Below are 24833 nucleotides of genomic sequence, written 5' to 3'. Positions count from 1 at the left end.
AGAAAAGCTACGAGAACAGAAGATATGACGCCTGGTTTATGTCATTCATGCTTCTGCCACCAGTTCAACAGCGTTGTTAACTCCTGGAAGTAGGCTACGTTGCAAGAAAGCACTTAACATGAATGCGCACTAAAATCACAAGCAATTTAAAAAACCCACAGCTTTTAGCTTATCCGTCAGACAAAAGCCAAACCAGGGTACAGTAGCAGAGAAATGAGACTCGGACACCGCGTGGAAGAAGCATAGGTCGCTCCCCGTAAAGTCAACCAGAGAGGAACGTGAGGCGGCCGCTGCTTCTCGGTTTGTTCCTCAGGAGGTAAACCACAGCACATACCGCTATACCGTGACGAATGCAACCACTCATGCAACGCATACACGAGCAACCGAGAGGCGCTCTGGCCCAACTCCTTTAAGCGGGTAGGGTTTGATTGGGGGCACGGTTTGATTGTGCTGTCACTGCACAAATGAACCTGAAGGGACTGTCAGTGCTTGGGCGCGGTTCGGATGGACAAGTGTGGAGATGGTGTGGCTGTTAACTCCAAATGAGGTTTTCATTCCACTCTTACGTTTTGTAACATGAAAACTAAGATGTTAAGGACAAAACTAGACACAAAATCTTGAAATTGCAGTCTCTCGCCTTAAAGTCATAGTCTCTAAAATTGCAAAGGAGTGAGGAGGGAGTACAATTTGAAAGTGAACAGTAAAGTTCATCCCGCAAACTTCCAATAAGGCCTTCATGTTTTTTTTTCTTTTTGTTTTGTTTCCCCCGATTAAGGTATGTTTGGCTGAAATGCGTTGGGGCTATGTTTGTCCATTTAGACCTGCCATGAAAAGGCATTTTAACTTTACCAGAGAGTGCCTTGGTTTTTCTGTTTTTGAATGACTTTCCCTGCCTCCTTGCACCTTGGTTTTAAATTGTACTCCTTGGAGGTCCAGAAAGTGCTCCTCTTTTCCTCTTTTTGATTGTGTAAACCTGCAGCCTGAGCTCTGGCCTGTGCGTTGGGTCGTCATCTCTTTGGGCAAACACCGGACTCTCCTGTTGTTGTGTGCAGACATGAGGACATGCCGCATGAATGAGTTCAGCTGCGGTGCGGGCTCCACTCAGTGCATCCCTCTGTTCTGGAAGTGTGACGGAGAGAAGGACTGCGACAACGGCGAGGATGAGCTGAACTGTGGTACGTCTGTACACTAGCCTGGATCCCAATCCCCATATTCCATACTGAACACATGGTGGGCTGGGCGATATGAACAAAAATGAAGAATTAAATATTTTTGGGAACTTTCTCGATAACGACGACGAAGCAATATTTTTGCAAACCATCAAAAATATGCTGCAAATATCTTAATTTGACTTTGCTTTGTCGCTCTAAAAGATAGTTGTCCTGCGTAGACTACAAAAGTGCTGGAAAAATACTTTCCACATTTTTCCCCCCTTTTTTCCTGCCTATTTAGTCCCATTTTTAGGCACTTTTTTTTTGCACCCACATTTTTTGCCATTGGAGATAAATTCTATATTGTCAATTTGCATATTGTCCTAAGCGTAATTTCGATATGCTACATTGCCATGAGTTGCCATCAGGCGACTGTCTAATTGTGCTTTTCATGTCACATGACACTGTCCCCTTTCCAATATACTAATCTAATCTCCAAAGATAGTAAATAACTCATACTGATATTCAAAGTACCATAAGTGTCCAGCTGTCCGGACCCCAAAGCCTTTTTATCCTCTCAATGTACTTCATTTGAAAATGATAATTTAAACAATATCTAAACAATTTGAATAACATTGAAATAAAATGGCAAAATTATTGACTAATTGTTCAGCTCTGCTTTGTAAATACAACCTATGCTCATGTTTTAACATTTTCAAGAGGAACGACTGCAAATGTCCGGACCCTGGACACACAAATTATGAAAGAAAGGTTTGCGGACCTCGAGCTGATTTAGTTGGGGACCCCTGGTGTTGAACATCAATATTAAGCTTTTGAAAGAAATTTCCCAAAACATTCGCAAATGTTGGACTGATGGATAAATCTGAAACAAACTTGGGTCCAGATTGGGAGGAGCTGAAAGTTTATGATTCTTGGTTCCAACTCGGGCCCCGTTTGGTCCAACAAATTCAACCAAACCTCTTTTTGGCATGCTCACACTTTGACAAAAGTAAAGAAAAAGTCCATCATGTCTGAATATTTTGTACCAATGATTAAAGAATTCTGAAGCAACATGAGGTCAAACAGACCCTTCTGTGAAGAGCACATATAGACCACATATTGTTGAAATGTTGTCTCTGTTTTGACTCATATTGCTGTTAATGTGTAAATAGAGAAGCTTTCCAGTTTATTAGCTTGGCGTTAAACCCATGATGAGCTCTTTCCCAAACGGATATTGTGCCTTTATTCTGAGTCTGTAGACACTGAACTGTCAGGGTGATGGTCGTTGTGACTCTTGTCTTCTTCGCTGCAGGGAACATCACGTGTGCTGTGAATGAGTTCACGTGTGTGAGCGGCCGCTGCGTGTCCCAGAACTTCGTGTGCAACGGCGAGGACGACTGCGGCGACGGCTCTGATGAGGTGGAGTGCGCGCCCTCGTCCTGCGGGCCGTCGGAGTTCCAGTGTGGAAACTCCTCCTGTATCCCCGCCAGCTGGGTCTGCGATGACGACGTGGACTGCCAGGTACACCGGCAGGCCAGAACTAAACCACAGAGCACACTTAAAGCGACACTGTAGAACATGCACGTGGCTACAAGGCGACTAAACTGTCAGTCAAGCATGCTCCTCAACTAATAATGAAGCCTTTCTCAGAGGGCCTGGTGTGTAAATGATTGGTTTCCTGTTGAGCTGCCGCGGTCAAGAACTTTTCCTGCGGTTGATACCACAGTTTGTGCGGTGTAGCTCATTAGCTTATATTAATGCATGGAAATTGGGGGATTATTTATGAAAAATAGCAGCAAGGGGGACATCGTGGGAACCTAGGCTAATTACATAATTTATTCTTGCTCAGTATGATACAGAAATACCTGTGCACTAATGTGGCGGGTATAATGTGGCCATAATAAGGTTAACAGCTCCTATACTAAAACTGCGGGCACTCTTTGCCCACAGTTTGGATTGTAAGGTGTTAAAGCAGTACTAAGTAACTTATTTACCTTAATAAATCCTTTTCGTAGTCCCTGTGGGGGTAATACAAGTGTTTATGGGATGATTGGAGGGTCTTTCATCGCTCCCTGGTGTCTCTGGCTAGAAAACCGGTCCGGAGAAAGCAATACACACTAATGGAATCACGAAGAAGAAGCTAACATGCTAACGGGCAAAGCTAACTGCGGGCTAACGTCACTTTAAACAGTATTTACAGCCAAGTTAGAGTGAAAAAAAAATATTTCTATTGTATAATTGGATGCACAGTAACCCTCTCTGCCTTCGCCTTTCCTGTCAGCGTAGTATTTACTCTCCAAGACGATTAATAAATAAAAAAATCGTAACTTGGCCTTTAGGGGGAAGAGTTACTTAGTACTGCTTTAAGTGTAAAGCAGAAAAGAAAAAGGCCCACCTTAGTCAAGATTGTAAAATGCTCGCTATTAGACTTTATATAAAAAAATAAATAAGAAAAAACCTCCTCCTCACCCACCGTGGGCGCTCTTTTTCCTCCAAGCTCGGGTCCTCTACCAGAGGCCTGGGAGCTTGAGGGTGTCTTTGCTGTACCTAGAACTGCACTTTTCTTGGTGTTAATTTATTATAGAAAAGGTAGTGGTGGTTGATTTTACAGCCCCTTTGTGTTGAACATGGCTGTATTTGCCTAATGGATTCTTTTTTTCTGTCCCTGCTCTCTCTCCAGGACCAGTCGGATGAGTCCCCAGAGCTCTGCGGTCGCCACCCCACGCCTCCCTCGCGCTGCTCGGCCAGTGAGATGCAGTGCGGCTCCGGAGAGTGCATCCACCGCAAGTGGAGGTGCGACGGGGACTCGGACTGCAAGGACGGGAGCGACGAGGCCAACTGTCGTAAGCAACACACCCCGTTACCATTTGTGCCCTACGCAAGACTGGGCTTAAGAATAAAACCCTCAATAATTAAAGGATGTGCTCTCTCTCTGTTCCCTCAGCTGTGCGCACCTGTACCCCAGAGCAGTTCAAGTGCTTGGACGGCGGCTGCATCATGGGCACTCGGCTGTGCAACGGACTGCGGGACTGTGCGGACGGATCGGACGAACTCAACTGCAGGAACTGTGAGTGCAGCTGTCCCCTACCCCCTCACGCACCCCACCCGCACAGATACTTAAACCCATGCTTTTTACCCCCCCCTCAGCCTCGCACTGCAACGGCCCCGACAAGTTCAAGTGCCGCAGCGGCGAGTGCATCGACATGAGCAAAGTGTGCAACAAGGCGCGCGACTGTCCCGACTGGAGCGACGAGCCCATCAAGGAGTGCAGTCAGTCTCCTCACACATCCACTCACGCACCGGTCACAGCATCTTCTCAAACCACAAGCAATGCCATCATGCAACTGAGCTGCATACATTTGTAAAACTTTTTTTTTAAAGTTTATTAACTGATCCAACATGACAGCAGCAGCAGCAGACGCAACACCGTCTTTCAATCAAGCTTCAGATCGTGTTCTAAATAGTTAAGCTCGAAAGTTTACAGCAGATACATGATACGTCACCCAGGGTAGCTCCAGCTTTGGCCTAGTGAAATTTAAGACTTTTTTAATTTAATGCCATTATCACGGGTCAAAAAATACAATTTGTTCTCATTGTATTAAATAAAGTACGCTTTAAATAAAAACACTATATAAATGATAGGCTAGTAAATAGGGATGACATTAGCTGCTTGTTCGTACACGCAGAAGGCTACAGTTGGACAGTTTGACTAATTTATTTCCAGCATTTTTAGACCAAATTGGTTGGATAAGTAAATTAATTAAGTAATTTAATCAAGAGTGGGCCATATTTCAGTCTGTCTCAGAACTAAACCCTGGTAAATCAGCCCTGTAGAGGACTTCAGGTCTAACCGTGTCCTGGACAGAAGCAGGTCTGAACCAGGACTAAACGGGCTATAAAGGATTATGGTCACCAGGAGCAGCCGTGTGCAGACTGGAGGAGCGTGTCAGTCACATGACACAGATCTGCGGTTAAAGTTGTGCTGCTGAGCGATCCCCGCAGTTGAAGCGTCGGAACTCGGGACATGTTTCTAGCGCAGTTCTCGCCTCCCACACTCCCGCATCAATGAGGCGGGTCCATGGCAGGTGAACACTGTTTAAATAAACTGTCTTTGCTTTAATCCCAAAACAAGCAAACAAAGAAACATACCTAAAACATGTTCCTCCCATCTCTCATTTAGTGTTAGCATCCCGCGCTGCTAGTCCAACTCAGTGGAGAGTATTTTTGGCTCCATTTCCAATGCAATCTTGATTTACAGACTCTTTTCTATGCTCTTATCAAGGAGTTTTTCCTTTGCTGACCTTTAGGCTCGGGTGCTGATGTCGCAGCGTTAGCACAGCAGCACAGCCTGTTGCTACTGACACAACTGTACCATACTGTTATAATGACTGTAGCACGAGGACATCGATTCTCAAATTAACATTATTTTGAAGCTTACCTTGACAAAATATATTATGCAATTAATTTTAACACACAACGATTAAAGAATTCTAGTTGAGCGCCATAGAGGAGTTGAAGCCATTAGTTTGAGCAGATGTCTGTGTTTGAACATATAATCATTTGATTAAAGAGGATTCTGTGTGCTCGGTCGATAGTGAGAGGGGCACCGAAATGTTCTCTCCCCAGTATCTGCGTCAGAAGATCTGTCACAAAGCAAGTAGGGTTGCCCGTTTCAGCATCTTCTTCGACCCCTACAATCCTAATGTTTGATCTGTAACTCCTGCTTTCCAAATCCATGCATTTGTCCCATACCTTTTTGGTTTGGGTCTATCCATTATTTAGGTTTTGTCATTTTGTTTTTGGTCATTCTTAGGCACAAAATGCCTTATTTTATATGAACACATAAAATGACTTGCTATACTTTTCTTTCTCTTATTTATATCAGTAATGTTCAGTAAAAGTTTCAGTCTGATATCTCTAAATGAAAATGTCTCGTCATTCTTTAATGCAAAGGATGCGAGGATCGATCATGCTGATTGGCCAACATGTTTGTCACTCAGCCCCTTGAGGTTAGTTTACTGCAGCAGCTCAAGCCTCAATTTCAATTCAATGAAGGTTAATCGTGCAGTCCTAGACGTGAAGTCTTTCTACAAGTCCTTTTTAAATTAACATAATAGATGGTAAAAAAGGTCCCTTACTTTATCAAACAGTAGTGTAACTGTTCAGCAGTTCCAACACATCAGAAACCAACACCCTTTTCCAGCAGTATTCCAACAGTGTTATATAATTACATAAAGTACAATGAAATGCCATTCCTTCATTCTAATTCTTAATTAATGAGTGTCTTTTTTCAGCAGCTAGTCCATAGTCCATAATTGATCAAAACTGTGGATCCTGCTTGTTATCGTGTTGATTAGCTGTTACTGGGTCTTTTCCAAAGGCATGCTGGGTAATCGGGAGAGCCGGGACGTTTCCCCAGTGGGCTGCCCGGTCGCGGGGCTTGTTTTGGGCCGGCCCGTCAACAGACTCACAGTTGTTTAACTGGGCTAAAGCAGGAGCCTGGGCCGCTGTTCCACATTATAATGATGTAACACAAGCGTGGTTGTCAGGTAAATCTGTCAAAACAACGACTGATGGATCAAAATCAGAAAGAATTTTCACATCGAACATTGTATCGGGCGTTAAAGTGGAACACCCCTCCGCTTTAGTTCAAGTTGGTGCAGTCGATTCCAGCAGAGACAAGTTTTCCCACATATAAAAAGGGAAAAAGCCAGTGAAAGGTAACCTGGCTAACACCAGGCTGCTGTGTGCGCTCGAATTATTTCGAACTGCACAACAGCCTGGGGACCATGGCCAAATCTCCGGTGGATTTGGGAACCAATCACAGAGCGAGGAGGGACGGCAAGACGATGACGCACTATTCGATATACGGAAGCTTGTAGTTTATTTACGGATAATTTAAAAAAAAGTTTATTTACGGATCCAACATGACAGCAGCAGACACGATGGTATTTTTTGATCAAGCTTTAGACCTTGTTCTAAATAATTTAGCTCAAAAGTTTACAGCGGGTACGTCATACGTCATCTCATACGATGATATGATTGGCTGGGGCTACGTGCAGACGCATGAGACTTTTTTTTTTTTTTTTCGTATCGCCCAATAAACAGCTATGGACGATCGTAAACCACACCTCTCCTACGAGAAAATGAATTGGTGGTCCCCAGACTAAATATCACTTGTGATTTTAGTCTGGTGTTAGCCAGGCTAAGTGAAAGGTATAAAAGTGGACAAATAATATATTTGTATCTACATAAGTGGAGTTGTATCAGGTTCATACTGTGTGCAGCGGCCCATGTTAAAAGAGATATGTTTAGAATATTGTCAAAGTGGTGTTTGAACCAGCTACCTCTTGTACTTGAGACCGGCACACTACATTTCAGCTATAATTCCGTATCGAAATGGGCCGGTCTGCATCTCTAAATTCCCGGTCCCAGCATGCACCTGGTCTTTTACCACACTGCCAAAGCTCAAAGCCTTGTGTTGTGACTGTGCAGATCTGAACGAGTGTCTGCTGAACAACGGCGGCTGCTCCCACCTCTGCAGAGACCTGGTCATCGGCTTCGAGTGTGACTGTACCCCAGGCCTGCAGCTCATCGACCACAAGACCTGCGGAGGTTAGCACCGCTCCTCACCACCTCACACCAGTCCCCCACACTGGAGGAATTAATGGTGCTGCCAGAGAACAGTGTGTATGACTGTGAGAGAGTGTGATTTCAAACCTAAATGTTTTTTATGCATTTGTTAGTTTTCTCTCTCGCATATCCATTCACAAATATTGAAATCCCGAAATACCCCCGACAATGCTCTAACCAATCCGGGCTAGGCGGGGTTGTTTCTTGTCTGCTCTCTCACCTGCTCAGAGCAACATGCACTGAAGCAACCTGAACTCCAGACTGAGCCCGCATGCACATGTAAGTTGTAAACAAATTGCCTTGGTCCCTGTTCAAATGCCATGTGGCTTAGTCTCCGGAGGGAGTGGTGGACTATCAGAGACTCCTGTCGTACATGTAGCATTTAGTGCTCACAGCAAGAAGGTCCTGGGTTTGATTCCCACCTGGACGGAGCCTTTCTGTGGAGTTTGAATGTTCTCCCTGTATCAGCATAGGTTTCCCCAACGAGTAATTCCCCTAGGAGTTTCCCCTACGGAGCCAGATTTAGTGAGTTCAATAACTCAAACACAGTAGAAAAGCTGATTCGCTGCTCGGCCAATCACAAGGCTCCTAGTGCAGGTGACAGGGAAACGCTGACTCAATAAATCGCCCAAAACTGGCTTCACAGACGGCCATCTACAATCGCCGGTGCTGCCCACACCAAACACACATTCTGCTCAACCAGGAACCAGTAATAAAATAAAATCATTCTCCTGGTTTTATCCAAAAAATGGAAGTGAAGGTCCAGAACATGACTATTATAGAAGTGTGAATTGAGTCAGTTATTGATTCAAATATTCCTAACCATGCCCTGTTTGGTCTGCGTTTAGTCGTTGCAACATTGGTGCAGTTGGTAGAGCGGGTCATCTCATTATCAGAAGGTTGGGGGTTCTCCAGTCACCCTGCCTCCAGTGTCTGCATACGTTGGTGTATGAATGAGAGTATGAATGCATGAGTGGTTCCTTGCTGTAAAGCTTTGGGCCGACCTGGGCCTTTTTACTGCACCATCACTAATTACCCATGCACATGTTTAATGAGGTGTTCATTCTGTTAAACTATGAATTAGTCTCACCTTAAACCAAATGCCTCTGTGTGCAGACATCAACGAGTGTCTAAACCCAGGCATCTGCAGCCAGATCTGCATCAACCTAAAGGGAGGCTACAAGTGTGAGTGCCACAACGGCTACCAGATGGACCCGACCAGCGGCGTGTGCAAGGCTGTGGGTGAGTCACGTTACTCAAGGAAGGAATACAGTACAAGATGAGATGGAGGAAATGTTTTATCTTTATTAGGACCCCACTAGCTCCCACTTGTGATTCCTGGGGTCCTGAAGTAATATAAAATAATATTTTCTATGTCCAGGGAAGGAGCCCAGTCTGATCTTCACCAACCGCAGGGATATCCGGCGCCTGGGCCTGGAGCGGCGGGAGTACACCCAGATTGTGGAGCAGCAGAGGAACACGGTGGCTCTGGACGCTGCGTTCAGCCAAAACACCATCTTCTGGGCCGACCTCGGGCATAAGGCCATCTACAGGTGGGTGGGTCCAAAACAAACCACTTTTCTCACTAGTTTTTATAGCAACAACATTTAGTGCAAACTTCACAGCTTGAATATCTCCTGTATAGAGTAATCGTGAGCACAGTGGGAGCAAAATGACTCTAATGTGCAGACAAATACCAGTTATTTTAGAGTAAAAGTACATTTAGTAAATATAAAAGTGAAGTTGCATAAACATGAACCGTTCGGCAGCACATGAACAGAAACAGGTGGATGGTTGTCTTGACTGTGTGGTTCCTCTGTAGCACGGTGCTGGACAGGCGTGGGGATCCCGGCGTTCACACCAAAGTGATCGATAACGTGCAGACTCCAGTGGGCATCGCTGTGGATTGGGTCTACAGGCACCTGTACTGGTCCGACCTGGCCACCAAGACTATCTCCGTGTCCACCTTCAACGGCACCAGGCACAAAGTGCTGTTGGACCGCGGCCTGAAGGAGCCGGCTTCCATCGCTGTGGACCCCCTGTCTGGGTCAGTACCACACCAGCTGATCCACCGCAGAGGCGCCAACCACAGCTTTCATTCTTTATATTGAACACGCTGAAATAGTCCAGCGAAAATGGGGTCACTTAAACATGTTGTGTTGAAGAAGAAAATCGAAACAGCAGAAAAATGAATTGTCCTAAGAGGTGGAAAGCCAGAAGGGTCTGAATGCAGCTGATGGAGGGGCACGTGATCAGTGGAGCTCCACCTTTCCACAGGAAATGATGTCAACTCTGCAGAAACCAAACCTTACTGACAGTGGGGTGTACGAAAGGCATTTTATTGAGATCAACTTAAATGTTGCGGGGGAAAAACATGGAAATGATGTCATTTCCTGTGGCGGTTTGGAGGTGCACTGATCACGTGACTCCATCGGCTGCGTTTAGACCCTCTTGTACATTTTGGTTTCCAGTCTTTGTTATCTGTTAAACAACTTTTGTACATTGAACCTAGGCCTGTCATGGTAACAAAATCTAAAGTGCGATTTACTGAGGCAGGAAACTATCGTGATAAAGGTACTACTGAAGACCTATAATGCCAAATAAATGAAGCTCTTAATCTTGGGCGGCACGGTAGCACAGCGGTTAGTGCTCTCGCTTCACAGCTAGAAGGTCCGGGTTCGATTCCCACCAGGGACGGGGCCTTTCTGTGTGGAGTTTGCATGTTCTCCCCGTGTCTGCGTAGGTTTCCTCCGGGCACTCCGGTTTCCCCTACCACTAAAAACATGCACAATAGGCCAGAATGAATGATGTGTGTGAGTGAATGGTGGTGGTCAGAGGGTCCGTTGGCGCAGACGTGTGTAGTCGCGAAAGCGCCTCTGACAGTCTCCCCCAGGGGAAACTGAAGCTACAAAACGTAGCTTTCCACCACCGAGTATGGAGTGAATGTACAACTGTCTCATGTAAAGCGCTTTGTGACCATGTCTGTGAAAGGCGCTATATAAATAAAGATCTTCTTCTTCTTCTTCTTCTTAAAATATCCCACAATGTACATGAAATACGATGAGACACAACTTACTTTGGGTAAAAAATAAAGCGTTACATTAGAAAAATGAGGAAAAATTGCAAATGAATGTATTGACGATAATTATTGAGCCCAAAAATGTATTGTTTATCTGTCATTTATTGAAGTCGATATAGTAATTATCGTGACAGCCTTATTTGAACCACTTTGTTCCTCTTCGTTTCTCTGTCTTTATTTTGTGGGATATATTCTTAAATCCAGCATTTGCTAAAGTGTTAACGCAAAGTTTTGTTTAGTTTTTATATCTGAAGAATGTCAGAAGCAGACCAATGAGTTGGCTAATGGTTTGTGTTCAGGGCGGAGCCTCACAAGTCCACGACTTCAGGGAGTTTAGCGCTGACAACTTCATATGCACATAAAGAAATACTAGTAAACGGCGCATTTCGAAATATTAAAGATGGCGACAGGATTGGCCAATTATCCGGTCAGTTAAAAGGCTGATGCCACTGGCTCCAGCAAAATTCACCTTATTCCGGAAGTTCGCCTGGGCACCGCCATGAATTGTGCCCGCCCCTTTTCTCCTATGTGTTAACATGGTACTGGAGAAGTCCACATAAAATCAGTCACTACACAAGAACAAAGCCGTTTTCAGGCCGTGCAGAGAAACGCTGCAGTGTTGACATGTTGGTGCAAGTGAACATTGGCCATTTTACACAAATCAATCAACTAAACATCAGATTTGAGCGGCGACCGGAAGTGTCTGTACAACGAAAGTGCCGAGACAAAGCAAAAAGTGGGCGGGGCGGAATAAGGTGAATACAGTGAAGGTTCTGATTATGATTTGGGAGAAATAATTTCAGTTTTTCAATGTTCTATCACATGACTTACGTCCATCTCTCTCTCTTTTCCTGACATTGTGTAACCCAAACAAGGCGGTCTTTTTTCCTTGATATCTTGATGTTGCAGATTTCTGTACTGGTCTGACTGGGGCGAACCGGCCAAGATCGAGAAGTCTGGAATGAATGGAATGGACCGACAGGTGCTGGTGGCTACGGACATCCAGTGGCCCAACGGAATCACCCTGGGTAAGGCTCAAGCACATGACCAGATAGGCAAGCTCTGACCTGACTGGGGACAGGTTCTGGGATTTTGGTCCTAGAATGATTTAATATTGTACATAATATTTCTCTACACTCCCCTCTCTCTCGCCCGTCAGACCTGATCAAAGGGCGCCTGTACTGGGTGGACTCAAAGCTGCACATGCTCAGTAGCGTGGACTTGAATGGGGACAACAGGAAGAGGGTGCTGCAGTCGGCGGAGTTCTTGGGACACCCCTTTGCCTTGACTGTGTTCGAGGTGATCTCTCCTCACACATATTGCTGCTTCTGTGTGATTAAGAATCTGGTGATGACTGTTTGTGGTTTCACTGATGCCTGTGCTGTGTAGGACCGAGTCTTCTGGACCGACGGAGAGAACAAGGCCATCTACGGGGCCAACAAGTTTAGCGGATCCGAGGTGGTGACTCTGGCCAGTAACCTGAACGACCCGCAGGACATCATTGTGTACCACGAGCTCATCCAGCTTTCTGGTGCGGGCGATTATTCAATTGTTACTCAGCGCAGTGCTGCCATCTAGCAGGTGGGAGTAAAAGTGCAGGACCAAAGAGACGATGAATATTTCCCCCCAAAATAGATGTTTAAATAGCGATTCAGACGCTTTTTGTATCGATGCGACAATCGCGTGACATAATATCGATATATCTGCAAATCAGTATTTTTCAACACCCCTACCATTTACCAGAATCCTAATTGGCACAAATGGGGACACGCCCTCTCTGCTCTAACATATGCAAGAGGAGAGATGATATGTGATGGATGACAGGTCACTAATGATCATTTTATCATTAGTGACCTAAACTTTCACTCAGGTTAGTCACCTAAACTAAAGTGATTGATTGGATGAGTAGTAACCTAAACTAAAGGGATTGATTGGATGAGTAGTAACCTAAACTAAAGGGATTGATGTGATGAGTAGTAACCTAAACTAAAGTGATTGATTGATTGGATGATTATGTCACCTAAACTAAAGTGATTGATCGGAGGATTAGTCTCCTAAACTAAAGTGATTGATGTGATGATTAGTCTCCTAAACTAAAGTGATTGATGTGATGATTAGTAACCTGAACTAAAGGGAATGATGAAAGTTTTTTTGTGCTTGACGCAGGTACAAACTGGTGTCTGGAGAAAGGTGAAAATGGCGGCTGCAGCTACATGTGCCTCCCTGCCCCCCAGATCAACAAGCACTCGCCCAAGTACACATGTGTGTGTCCAGAGGGGCAGCAGCTGGCAGAGGACGGGCTCCGCTGCCGGACAGGTCAGAGCCACTCCATTCTTCCATGTTTACTGTCATTTTGTTTACCAATCTACTTTTTTGTCATAATCGGACACTGACCAAAACCAAAACATGCATAAATGCTCATTTTGTGTGCACAAACAATGCCCTAAGAACACTTCAATCAATAATCAATCATCAACACACATTGGAAATGGCATTCTGCTGGTGATAAATGGAAGATTCTAATTAGGACAGTTCAGGACCACTGTCCCCGATCAGGGACTGACTCCACTTCCATTTACTTGCATACAGTATTTAGGCAAATTATATTTCGACCAATATAGACATGTGGCACAGATTTTTAAACAGGCCTTTCTCCCCAAAACATCTATTCCAGTCATGGAACAGCGTCACAGGAATTAAAACATTAATTAAGGACAAAATAGTTTAGTTACAAAAAAAATAGTTACAAAATAGAGCATTAAAATGAAGCATTTCTTATCCATATTACATTGTTTGTGGTCCAATCATAGGCTGACTGGATTATTTTGGTCCAAAATAATCTAGAAGCACTTTTTTGTTCTGATTCCAATGATGGTTCACATAAGCAATTTGGACAAAGTATGTTGTTTTAATAGTCATATTAATATGGAGAGGTTGCTGTTTAATTTAGGCGGTCCTTAACAGGTTAATTAGTTTGACTAGATCAAGCAAGAGAGGCCATATCTACATTATTCAGAAGAGTCATTGTGTGCCAAGATCAGCTTTAAAAATGTAGATTGTCCCTAAGCCAATGGATAAAGGAGGGAGATATTTTAGTAAAATCTTTTATAGAAAGAAGATTCACAAAAGCAGGAGTGTCTTTACAGGTGGAAAGGGAAGGTGTGGATATAGCCAAATGTTGTAAATAAGACTAGATTCAGACTAGGGCTGAACAATACATCATTATCGTATCTATATCTAGCTATTAACATTCAAGATATTAATATCGAAAAGCAATGATATACTACGCAATGATGTATATACAACGATAACTAGATTTCCCCTGAAAGGGCGAAAGCTGCGGAGTGAAGCTGGTCCAAGCTGGTCTAAGCGTTCTCAACTTTGACACCGATTTAGTCACTTGGGCCATATCGTATCGTATCGTATATCGTTATCACGATATTTTTTACATCGTTGTGATTTTATATCATTGTGGACATTATATAATTTTTGTTTCGTTTAGCTCCTTCAGAACAGCATAAACCCTGACTGTGTAGGACACAGGGGCAGGTGCTTATCAAGTAAAATGAAATGAAAGATGCTTTGTGAGTAGATATTTACGAGGAAATTACACCCTCCAGGATTTGAATAGCTTCCAGGACGCGATGCAGACTTTATCTTAAAGGAACAGGCCACTGTTTTTCCACACTGAGATATGTTCTTACCTGAACAAACTTGGCTTTTTCACGAGATAACAACAAATAATCCTAGACCGTGGCAAAGCAAAAGAACAGAAACCTGCTCTGACATCGACGTCAGGGTTCTGCTAATGGTAGCGAAGCGCTTCCTGTTGTCTTCACAAAATAAAAGCCGTCAGTGTTCCAGCCACTGGGAGAGCGTTATTGTGAAAGAGTCAGAATATCACTACGACAGGAGCAGCAGATTTAGGCCTTTTACAAAGGATTGACCACGACTAGCACAACCACCTGAAACAACACCATTGCCTGCTGTCTGAGACATGGTTAGACATGTTCCTGGCAAAGAATCTCTAGAGCTTGTGCTGGAGCTGCCTCTGTTCTGCATTTTCTGGATACTCTTATGTTGCATTAAAATGTATGATTTATTATTCATTGATTGGTGACTTTCTGTTAATGTTGATGACAGGCTCTAAGCGCTCGTCAATAAAACCGCACTCTTTTGTATTATGAAAAAGTTATATCGTGATGTAATGTATCGAGATATCTGGCACTCGATATAAAATGTTGTACATATCGTTAAGCCGTAGTTCAGACTGTTGGCTAATGTGACCCAAATCCAATTTATTTATTTTCTGACCATACGCGATCGGAATTTTTTGTGACCAGAGGTTTGATTTTCTTCACTTTGGCTTCTGTCCCTCAGCCTCATTTAGCAACAACCTGTCAAATACAGGTACAATCCTATATGCCTATTGCTGAAATATCACTCTTTAGGCTTATAAGCTATTTAATTGTCTGTGATACATTTAATATTATTAATAGTAGTTTTTTTTATGAATGGTCATTGGTCCATGTTTAAAGGAAGGAGATAATATGCCTTTTGCTGATCCGAAAAATGATCCGATCTGTGACTCTGATCCGAGGAACGATCCAAACCGCGAGTTTTTTGATCCGTTGCGCCCCTAGTTTATTTGTTAAGTTTTTGTTTCATGTGGATTCTTCCAGTAATGACTGAGATAATGGCCAAAAAAGGCAAACAAATCTGTTAGTTACTGCCATACCAGAGTTACTGCCAGAGAATTTTCAGTTGCCCTCCACCTCAATTTGAAACTATGGGCTGTTTAGAATGTTGTGATGTCACTATGCCTGATGGTAGCCAGGTCGGATTCATTCTGTTCTTTTTTTTTCCACTGTATGAGCCAAAACCTCCGCCATCTATGGAGGACTTGTGGACCTGCGACTCTAATGTGGAGCAGCAGTAGTTTCTTTTCAGACGGATGCTCTTGACTGTTAGCTGAGTGTGTTAGCTCTATATTATTTATCGCAGAGATCCCCTGAGAGCTGGTCCATTTCTCTAAGACCCACTTCACTTGAACTGGCTTTAAAAATAGATTCCATGTTGAGATGTTCGTTAGTGTTTATATGTATTTTAAAGGTCCTTGTGCAGCTCGTTTGATCATTTAAAATCATGGAGATGTTTGACACACAAAACACCTTGACTGGATATGGGAAAACTAAGGGGCACCACATCATGACATCATCAGGTGAGGGGTAAGTGCTGATGGGATTCTGTGTGTGGTGAATCGGTCTGAGCTCATTACACATTAGGACATGGCTGGAACATGTAGGGGGAGGAACATTTGTATAGTCCCTTTGAATCTAATTTAATGCTTTAAAAGGACATTTAAACTGACTATACATCTAAATTGATTGTAATGACATTGCTCAACAATTTTTTTTACTGTATTCAGTTACAGTTTTGGCTGAAATTAACCATACTTTTTGCTAAAAAGTTTCAGGTTTTGTCCAATTCTCTTTGTCTGTTTGATGAAATGTTTGCAAATCATAAGACATTACATATGCACAGCTTTTCTGCATTTGCGGCATTAAAACATAGTATTTGAGCATTAAAATGGCATTGAAAAGCTTTTGACTTCTGTCGGTATCTGGTGTAATATCCAATCCAGTACAATGGGTGCAACCATGTCAAGTTAATACAAAGTTTTTCCTGGATAGGCTTGACTAGTGTACTTATGTACTAACTTCTGAATAATCAAGGCTGGGACACAAGTTATGATTGAGTCACTTCATTTACCAGCATTTTAGTCTGGATCTTTAAACTAATCTAAAAAGAATTTCAATCGCTTTACGTTTGAAGTTGCCCGAGTTTAGGTCTGGCCCGAGCCCATTCAGGTTTTAGCCAAATCCGCTTAATGGGCCCAAAGACCACACACCTTTTCTCACAGTATTGAGTGTAACTTGCTTGTCCTACCTGTAGGTCTCACCAGACGCCTGCCCCTCTATGTGTGGCTGGTGTTCAGCCTCGGACAAGGAGCCTAAACTCTTAAAATCAAATGCACACATCGGCTGTCAGGAAGGCCTTGGCTCTTTAGCATGGAGTCCTGTTCTCTTTAATGGGATGTCATGGAAGCCATCTCCTCCTATTTTTATGATTGTAAGGGCCTTATAGAATTTCAGACCTTATACTGTGCTACATAATGTACAGTGGGGAAAAAAAGTATTTGGCCAAAATCCAATAGAATGTCTATGTGAAACTGACCAAATACTTTTTTTCCCCACTGTATGTACAGTGCCTCTTGAAAGTATTAATACACCTAGAACTTATGCTCATTTTGTCATGTTTCCAACCATAAACATAAAGATTTTATTTGGATTTTTTTACTGAAAGTTCACACACAAGTAACAGACAACTGTGAAGTAAAAGCAAAATGATACATGATTCTGTTATTTTTCAAAAAATAGAAAACCGAAAAGTGGGGCGTGCATAAATATTCATACAGCATGAATGAATACTTTGTGGAACCCCCTTTTGCTTCAATAACAGCAGCAAGTCTTTTGGGGTCTGACTTTACAAGATTTGCACATGTAGAGACTGACATTTTAGCCCATTCCTCTTTACAAAAAAACGCTCTCCTTCTAATTTGACAGAGCTTGAGTTGAACAGCAGTTTTCAGATCTTTCCACAGATTTTCAATAGGATTTAGGTCAGGACTTTGACTGGGCCTTTCTAACACATTAATATGTTATTTTTAAACCATTCCATTGTAGATTTATCTTTGTGTTTAGGGTCATTGTCCTGCTGAAGGTGAATCTCCGCCTCAGTTCTCTTTCTGACTCCAGCAGGTTTTCCTCCAAAATGTCCCTGTATTTGGCTCCATCCATCCTCACAACTATTCTTACAATCTCCCCAGTCCCCGCTGAGGAAAAGCGGGGACTGGGGAGATTGTTTTGCATTTAGGCTAAAAAGTTCAATTTTTGTCTCATCTGACCAAAGCTCCTTCTTCCACATGGAGCTGTGTCCTCCATATGACTTCTAGCAAACTTCAAACGGGATTTCTTATGGCCTCCTTTCAATAATGGCTTTCTTCTTCCACTCGTCCATGAAGGCCAGATTTGTGTAGATACGACTTATAGTTGTCCCATGTACAGATTCCCCCAGCTCAGCGGCAGGACTTCACAGCTCCTCCAGAGTTATCTTGGGGCACTTGGTTGCATTTCTCACCAGTGCTCTCCTTGTTCGGTCTGTTAATTTAGGTGAACAGCCGTGTCTTGGTAAGTTGGCAGTGATGCTTTACTCTTTCCATTTCTGAATGATGGATTGAACAGTTGCTCCGTGAGATGTTCAAATCTTGGGAAATCTTTGTATAACTTGACGCTGCTTTAAACTTCTCCACAGCTTTATCCCTGACCTCTCTGGTGCTCCTTGACCTTCATGATGTTGTTTAGTGACCAATACACTCCGACCACAGCTCTGAGGCCCTCACAGAACAGCTGTAATTATACTGAGAGTAGATTACACACAGGTGGCCTCTATTTAATGGTTAGGGCAAGGTGTGAACATTCTGCAGTCATTATGAATGTTATAAAGGCAATTTAATGCACTCAGAAAATGCTGTATGAATACTTATGCACGGCCCACTTTTCTATTTTTTGAAAAATAACAGAATCATGTATCATTTTGGTCTAACTTCACAGTTCTCTGTTCAAAATAAAATCTTTATATACAGCACTTTCGAGAGGCACGGTATATGTAAGCACATAAACATTTATGAGCAAATGTGGCCGAAACAAATAAATACTCACATCGGTGCAACACTAGATCTGAACAGATCTCAGACAGGCCTGTTTGGTTGGGTGTGCATCTTCTACGCTGGCGTGAGAAGGCTGCTTCTGGTCATGTGACTTCACATGTCTTTAAACATAATCACATTTCCCTGATGAGGTGTGACTCCTCAGATTAGTTTAAGCTAATTCAGAACGCGTGCTGAATACCTGAGCAGTGGACAGGGAGGAGAATGGGACAGGGTCAGAGGCGGGCTGGTGAGGAAAGTATCATTACTCATCTAAGAGTAGCTTTACGTTAAAATTCTTTAAAGGCACACTGCGTAACATTTTGGACTATATTGTTGTGGCAAAACAAAACATGCTCCTAATGACCAGCTCGAACACAGAAAGTGCTGTTGCTGCTGTGTGTAATAAAAGAATGGATTTGTATGTGAAACTAACCTGTCTAAATCTCAAATTCTACTGACTTTAGTCACATCTCCATGGAGACGAGCTGGAGACGTCCCCACTCCCATTAAAGTTTACAACCATATCTTAGGCGGGGTTAGCCTCATAGATGTTTGTTTGTACAATTCTGAGGTATTTTTCAATGATGAAAATAATGGTCATTAAATAAACGTGCTAAAATGACAAACCTTTTCATGTGTACTTGAACTGGAAGAGTCTTTTTTTTAGGAGTACTGCGAGAAACAGTGTGTCACCCGCTCATAGACTTTGTCATAAATTGTCCCGATTAAAGAAAATCCTAACCCTGTATTGAATGTATAGTGCTATTATATGGTGATTATCAAACTCGTTTTTACTACTGATGCCCTGGGACAGACTTTTTTTAAATAAGATTTGAAAGAATGTAGGCCTAGACGTGTTTCAGATGGTACTCGGCCTCCTCTGCAGGTCTGGTCTTTAGTTCATTTACTGACAATTCCATTCTCATTTGGAGCTTTTGTCTGTTTTCTGCTGATGAAGGTAGTAATAGTTCCATTTCATTTCTATTTCTGACTCCCTTGCCTTCCCACAGGGATCTCTCTGTAAATGAGGTCATGTGACTCAGGTCTGTAAGCCAAGTCACCAGCTCCATCTAGTGGTGGTGGGCACAAAATAAACTGATATCACCAGAAATGTCCCCTTGAAGGCTCTATATCTGATATTTTTCCTGGTATTGGAATTAAATTGGTTTTGTCATTATCCAGTACAAGAATTTTGTGATCGTGACCCTGAAAAAGTGACCCTAAAAGTTGTGAAACGGGCTTACAAACAATGCATCCGTGCAATTTTGTGGACAGTCCGAGATGACACTTCGCATTATTCATCCACTCCATACTCTGTGGTGTTGGGCTAACATATATATTTGGTGTTGATTCTGTTTCTGTCTTTCAGATGCCAATGTCAGCACGTCCATCCAGGTGGATTCCACTCCGCGGGGCTCTGTCGCTGCCTGGGCAATACTCCCCGTCTGTGAGTACCACACTTCCCACTGTTACCAGCGGTAGGGCTGCTCGATTATTGAAAAAATAATAATCACGATTATTTTTGTCATAATTGAAATCACGATTATTCAAACGATTATTTGTCCAGCAAATCCAGCAAAAAAAAGACAAAAATCCATTAAAAAAGTGACAAAAATCCATCAAAAAAATGACAAAAATCCAGCAGAAAAAAGACAAAAATACAGCAAAAAAGTGACAAAAATACAGCAAAAAAGTGACAAAAATCCATTAAAAAAAGACAAAAATCCATCAATAAAATGACAAAAATACAGCAGAAAAAAGACAAAAATACAGCAAAAAAGTGACAAAAATACAGCAAAAAAGTGACAAAAATCCAGCAGAAAAAGACAAAAATCCATCAAAAAAATGACAAAAATCCAGCAGAAAAAAGACAAAAATACAGCAAAAAAGTGACAAAAATACAGCAAAAAAGTGACAAAAATCCATTAAAAAAAGACAAAAATCCATCAATAAAATGACAAAAATCCATTAAAAAAAGACAAAAATCCAGCAAAAAAAGTGACAAAAATCCAGCAAAAAAAAGACAAAAATCCATTAAAAAAGTGACAAAATCCATCAAAAAAAGACAAAAATCCAGCAGAAAAAAGACAAAAATCCATCAAAAAAGTGACAAAAATCCAGCAAAAAAGTGACAAAAATCCATCCAAAAAAATGACAAAAATCCAGCAGAAAAAGACAAAAATCCATCAATAAAATGACAAAAATCCATTAAAAAAAGACAAAAATCCAGCAAAAAAGTGACAAAAATCCAGCAAAAAAAAGACAAAAATCCATTAAAAAAGTGACAAAAATCCATTAAAAAAGTGACAAAAATCCATCAAAAAAAGACAAAAATCCAGCAGAAAAAGACAAAAATCCATCAATAAAATTACAAAAATCCAGCAGAAAAAAGACAAAAATCCAGCAAAAAAGTGACAAAAATCCAGCCAAAAAATTAAAATTAAACAGGCTGATATTTCATGAGGATTTCAGCTGCATCAGAAATAATAATAGAATAAAGAAATTGCTTTTAAACACAAACATTTTGGACATGTTTGGTGGGTTTATGTTTACGTGTTTACTTTAAAGAAATCCCAGACTGTATTTATCTGTTAACATTACGCAGCCCTGATTATAGAATGGCTCTCATGGCCATGCTGTCCTGCTTCCCATGGTCACCTATGGTTTTAAGATGTGGCCCTGTGTGCCTGTGCAGTTCTCCTGGCCATGGCGGCTGTGGGGGCCTACCTCATGTGGAGGAACTGGACTCTGAAGAACCAGAAGAGCATGAACTTTGACAACCCGGTGTATCTGAAGACCACAGAGGAAGACCTGAACATCGACATCTCCAGGCACAGCGCCAACGTGGGCCATACCTATCCTCCTGTGAGTCCGCACACACTCGCCCCGCGGTGTCACATTTAAGTCTGGATTACACGTAACTTATTGTGCACAGTCATCCGCCCCGACCTCTGACCTTTGCTAATCCTCGGAGTCACAGAACAGATTAGCATATCCGCACACTGATGCTTTCAGCCCATCTCCAGGATCGGTGACACAATAGTGACTCCCATCCTGCATTACACAACACCTTCTTACCATGTTTGTTTTCTGTATTTCTCCACAGTAAATCAGACCCAAACCACTGTCAACTCTCAAGGTTGTGAACTGAAGTGTAATTATTGGAGTCTACACAGTACATGAAAAATGTCATGACTTGGATTGGGGTCTTTTATCAAGCTTGACTTGATAAAAACCTGTGACTCGACCGGGACTTGAATACAAACTTCTATTTTGGCTAGGGATGTCGAGATAAACTGGTTTTACAATCTCTGCGGTTCGAAAAGCTTCCGGTGGGTTGAAGTGCATACTACAGGTTTTAATGCTAATTATTATTTATGACTTAGTTAAGAATAATCGTTTTTATTTCAGTGAAGCAGCAATTTAATGAAGAAAAGTTGGGGAGAAAAGTTATTTTATTTACATTTGTATGTTATTAGATGTAAAGTATCGTAGAATTCTCATGCCAACAGTTTGTTTGAACCTGCTGCAGAGCCGACTACATGACTCTTTTTAAACATCTGATCACACAGAAATATCACATTTACTCTTTTGCTTTTCTGACATTAATTATCTTTTTTTTTTTTTTTACATATTCAATGAAGGCTTATTATACTAGGCTATTAGGCTCATTTTTCCTGGAAAATGGGGAAATGTATTTTTCCAATTCGGTGTAAAACAGGCCTTTTATCTGTTATTTCCACAGGAAGAAGAAGAAGAAGAGTTTTATTTATATATAGCGCCTTTCACAGACATGGTCACAAAGTGCTTTACTCACTCCTTACTCGATGGTGGTCAGCTTCCTTTGACAGAAGCACTGTCGCTACTGCACACACACGCATCATTCATCCTGGCCTATTGTACATCTTTTTAGTTGTAGGGGAAACCGGAGTGCCCAGGGGAAACATACACATACACGCGGAGAACATGCAAACTCCACACGCTCTGGCCCCGTCCAGGTGGGAATCGAACCTGTGTTTATCTGTGGAACTGTTTGGAACCAGAAGTAGCTTATTTGCCTGGCCTGCCAGACACTCAAAAGAAGAACCGTCTGGGCGGCGGCTCGCAGCCTATTATTTCACCATTTTAGCCACATCGGACCAATCACGCATCACCTGTCACCACCACGCACTCTTCCAAAACATTAAAGATGGCGGCGCGGCGACCGATGCACTGTTTTCTTCTGCTCTTTCGACTGCTTTAAATCATTTGGAAAGTATAAAATCCCTAAAACTGGAGCAAGAAACAGCGTTGGAAGCGTTCCTCGTTTTTCGAAAGGCTTCCTGCCGCTTGTTACTGCGACGTATCCAGCGTTGCTCTAATTGGCTGATGCCGTCTGTCAATCACGCCCACCGGGAAATCGTTGAGATCACGCTTGCGCCCAGACTATATGTCTTTGAAATATCTATGAATAAGCATGTAGTTTGGCAGGCCAAGCAAGTAGGTTATTATTGTGTGTGATGTCACAGTTAACAAACGTAAAATGGAGGTGAAACAATAAACACACTTTAAAAAAAACTGGGGAAAATCTTTATCAAAATCTTAAGAGTAATTGTGTTCAATGTGAGGAGTTTGCATGTTCTCCCCGTGTCTGCGTAGGTTTCCTCCAGGTGCTCCGGTTTCCCCTACCTCCAAAAACATGCTGGTCGGGTTGGCCCACACTGGCGGTGCGCAGAATCACTGCGGCTCAGGACTAACCCAACATCTGCGGGCGCAATTTCAATGCACAACTGTATAATGACAGTAACAAAGTTGTTCTCTTCTCTTTTTTAGCAAAACATATGTCTAATGTGTCATACGCACTTTAAACATAAGCATTTCTCTATTATCTTCCTTAATTTTGAACCTTTTATGGTTAAAATGTGACATAATCCCTTAAGCAGATATATTAATAATATATTAAGTAATATATTGTGTGGAGGTCCGTAAAGTGGGCTCACTGTCCTTCTCCCGTCTGCCTCCTCAGATCTCCATCGTGAGCACAGATGACGACTTGTCCTGATCGTGGATGTGGCGCTCGGTTTTGTACCCCATTCGGGCCGGTCAGCACAGCCCTGGACTGTTTTGGACTGCCCCACTCTGACCACATGCCTTTGACCCTCACCTGGACGGGGGGAACGCTTATTTATTATGTCAATGTGCCAACTCATCGTGTCAAAAGTGTTAGTAATTTTCATTATTTATATTTTGTACATTTTCTGTTCCCTCGGTTTTTATTTTTATGATTTTTCTTCCTTCACAATCGTCATGACAAATCAAGTCTCTGCTGGCCAGATTCAGATTAAGACCCAACTGTAAACCCTTCTGTTGGATACAAGTATTTTGTCTCAATTAGTGAATGAAATGTACACTGCACATATTTATTTTCTTTCTTTGCTTTGCTTTTCTTCTATTTCTGCTTGAATTCTAAATAATTCTAAATTTGTTGCCAGATCAGCATTGGCGACCTTTGTACATATCTGGCTCCATCCTGGGACGTCCCATCAGGACTTTTGATGCACTTTGAGCAGTGGGTTCTCATGTAAAGACTGTACACAATGACACAGTGGGTTTCAGGTCAGGGGTATTTGGAGTTTTCTAATTGTGTGTGTGTGCTGTGGATTTTCTAGCCTTGTACAGCGCGTGCGACTGAGAGCTCTGTCACATGGAAATAAATGCTACTGTTGTTGAAATGTGTGACTCGTCTGTGAGTGCGACCGCAGGCTTATTATTATATTGAAATTAATTTGGGTAAAATATCAGATTGTTTAGAATGCAATACTTAATGCATTAGAATATATTGTATTGCTATATAGTATTGGGTCGTGACAAAACTATGTAAAAAAAAAAAAAAACCTAAATCCAAATTTCAAAATCCTTTACCGTCATTGGTTTTCCCCACGAGCCTCAAGTTCAAGACCGAGATTGTGCCGGTAAATGAATGCAGTGTGGAGACTCAACAACTGCCCACTTTAAACCTGCTCTGGGTCCCTCAGTTAAAATATCATTCCTTTTTCCCACTTTTTCCCATATGTATGTAGTAATAGTATGTGGAGGGTGTGAATAGTCAGGAAAATGTATAATTAAGACACAGGATAATGCGTAAACTATCACTAAACTAACACATTTCTTAATATTAAGAATAATGTTTTTGTATTCAGTCATTTCTTTCAAAAAAGGC

The 24833-nt window shown here is 42.2% G+C and overlaps 1 protein-coding gene across 1 annotated transcript in view; it reads left to right on the top strand.

Annotated features, from left to right (window-relative positions):
- The window catches only part of vldlr (very low density lipoprotein receptor), a 35325-nt gene extending 10985 nt beyond the window's left edge, over window positions 1-24340 (top strand). Inside the window, exons 4-19 of the mRNA XM_079581243.1 lie at window positions 1053-1175; window positions 2464-2672; window positions 3832-3994; window positions 4096-4218; window positions 4299-4421; window positions 7647-7766; window positions 8901-9026; window positions 9166-9337; window positions 9607-9831; window positions 11773-11891; window positions 12023-12162; window positions 12253-12394; window positions 13030-13179; window positions 20004-20081; window positions 21330-21499; window positions 23640-24340. Coding sequence (XP_079437369.1) covers window positions 1053-1175; window positions 2464-2672; window positions 3832-3994; window positions 4096-4218; window positions 4299-4421; window positions 7647-7766; window positions 8901-9026; window positions 9166-9337; window positions 9607-9831; window positions 11773-11891; window positions 12023-12162; window positions 12253-12394; window positions 13030-13179; window positions 20004-20081; window positions 21330-21499; window positions 23640-23675 — 2219 coding nt within the window. The 3' untranslated portion in view covers window positions 23676-24340. The remainder of the gene's footprint in view (window positions 1-1052; window positions 1176-2463; window positions 2673-3831; window positions 3995-4095; window positions 4219-4298; window positions 4422-7646; window positions 7767-8900; window positions 9027-9165; window positions 9338-9606; window positions 9832-11772; window positions 11892-12022; window positions 12163-12252; window positions 12395-13029; window positions 13180-20003; window positions 20082-21329; window positions 21500-23639) is intronic.
- Window positions 24341-24833: the final 493 nt, after the last annotated feature.

This window comes from Gobius niger (genome assembly GCF_951799975.1).
Source record: "Gobius niger genome assembly, chromosome: 22".
NCBI lineage: Eukaryota > Metazoa > Chordata > Actinopteri > Gobiiformes > Gobiidae > Gobius > Gobius niger.
This window is presented reverse-complemented; position numbering and strand designations above follow the sequence as displayed.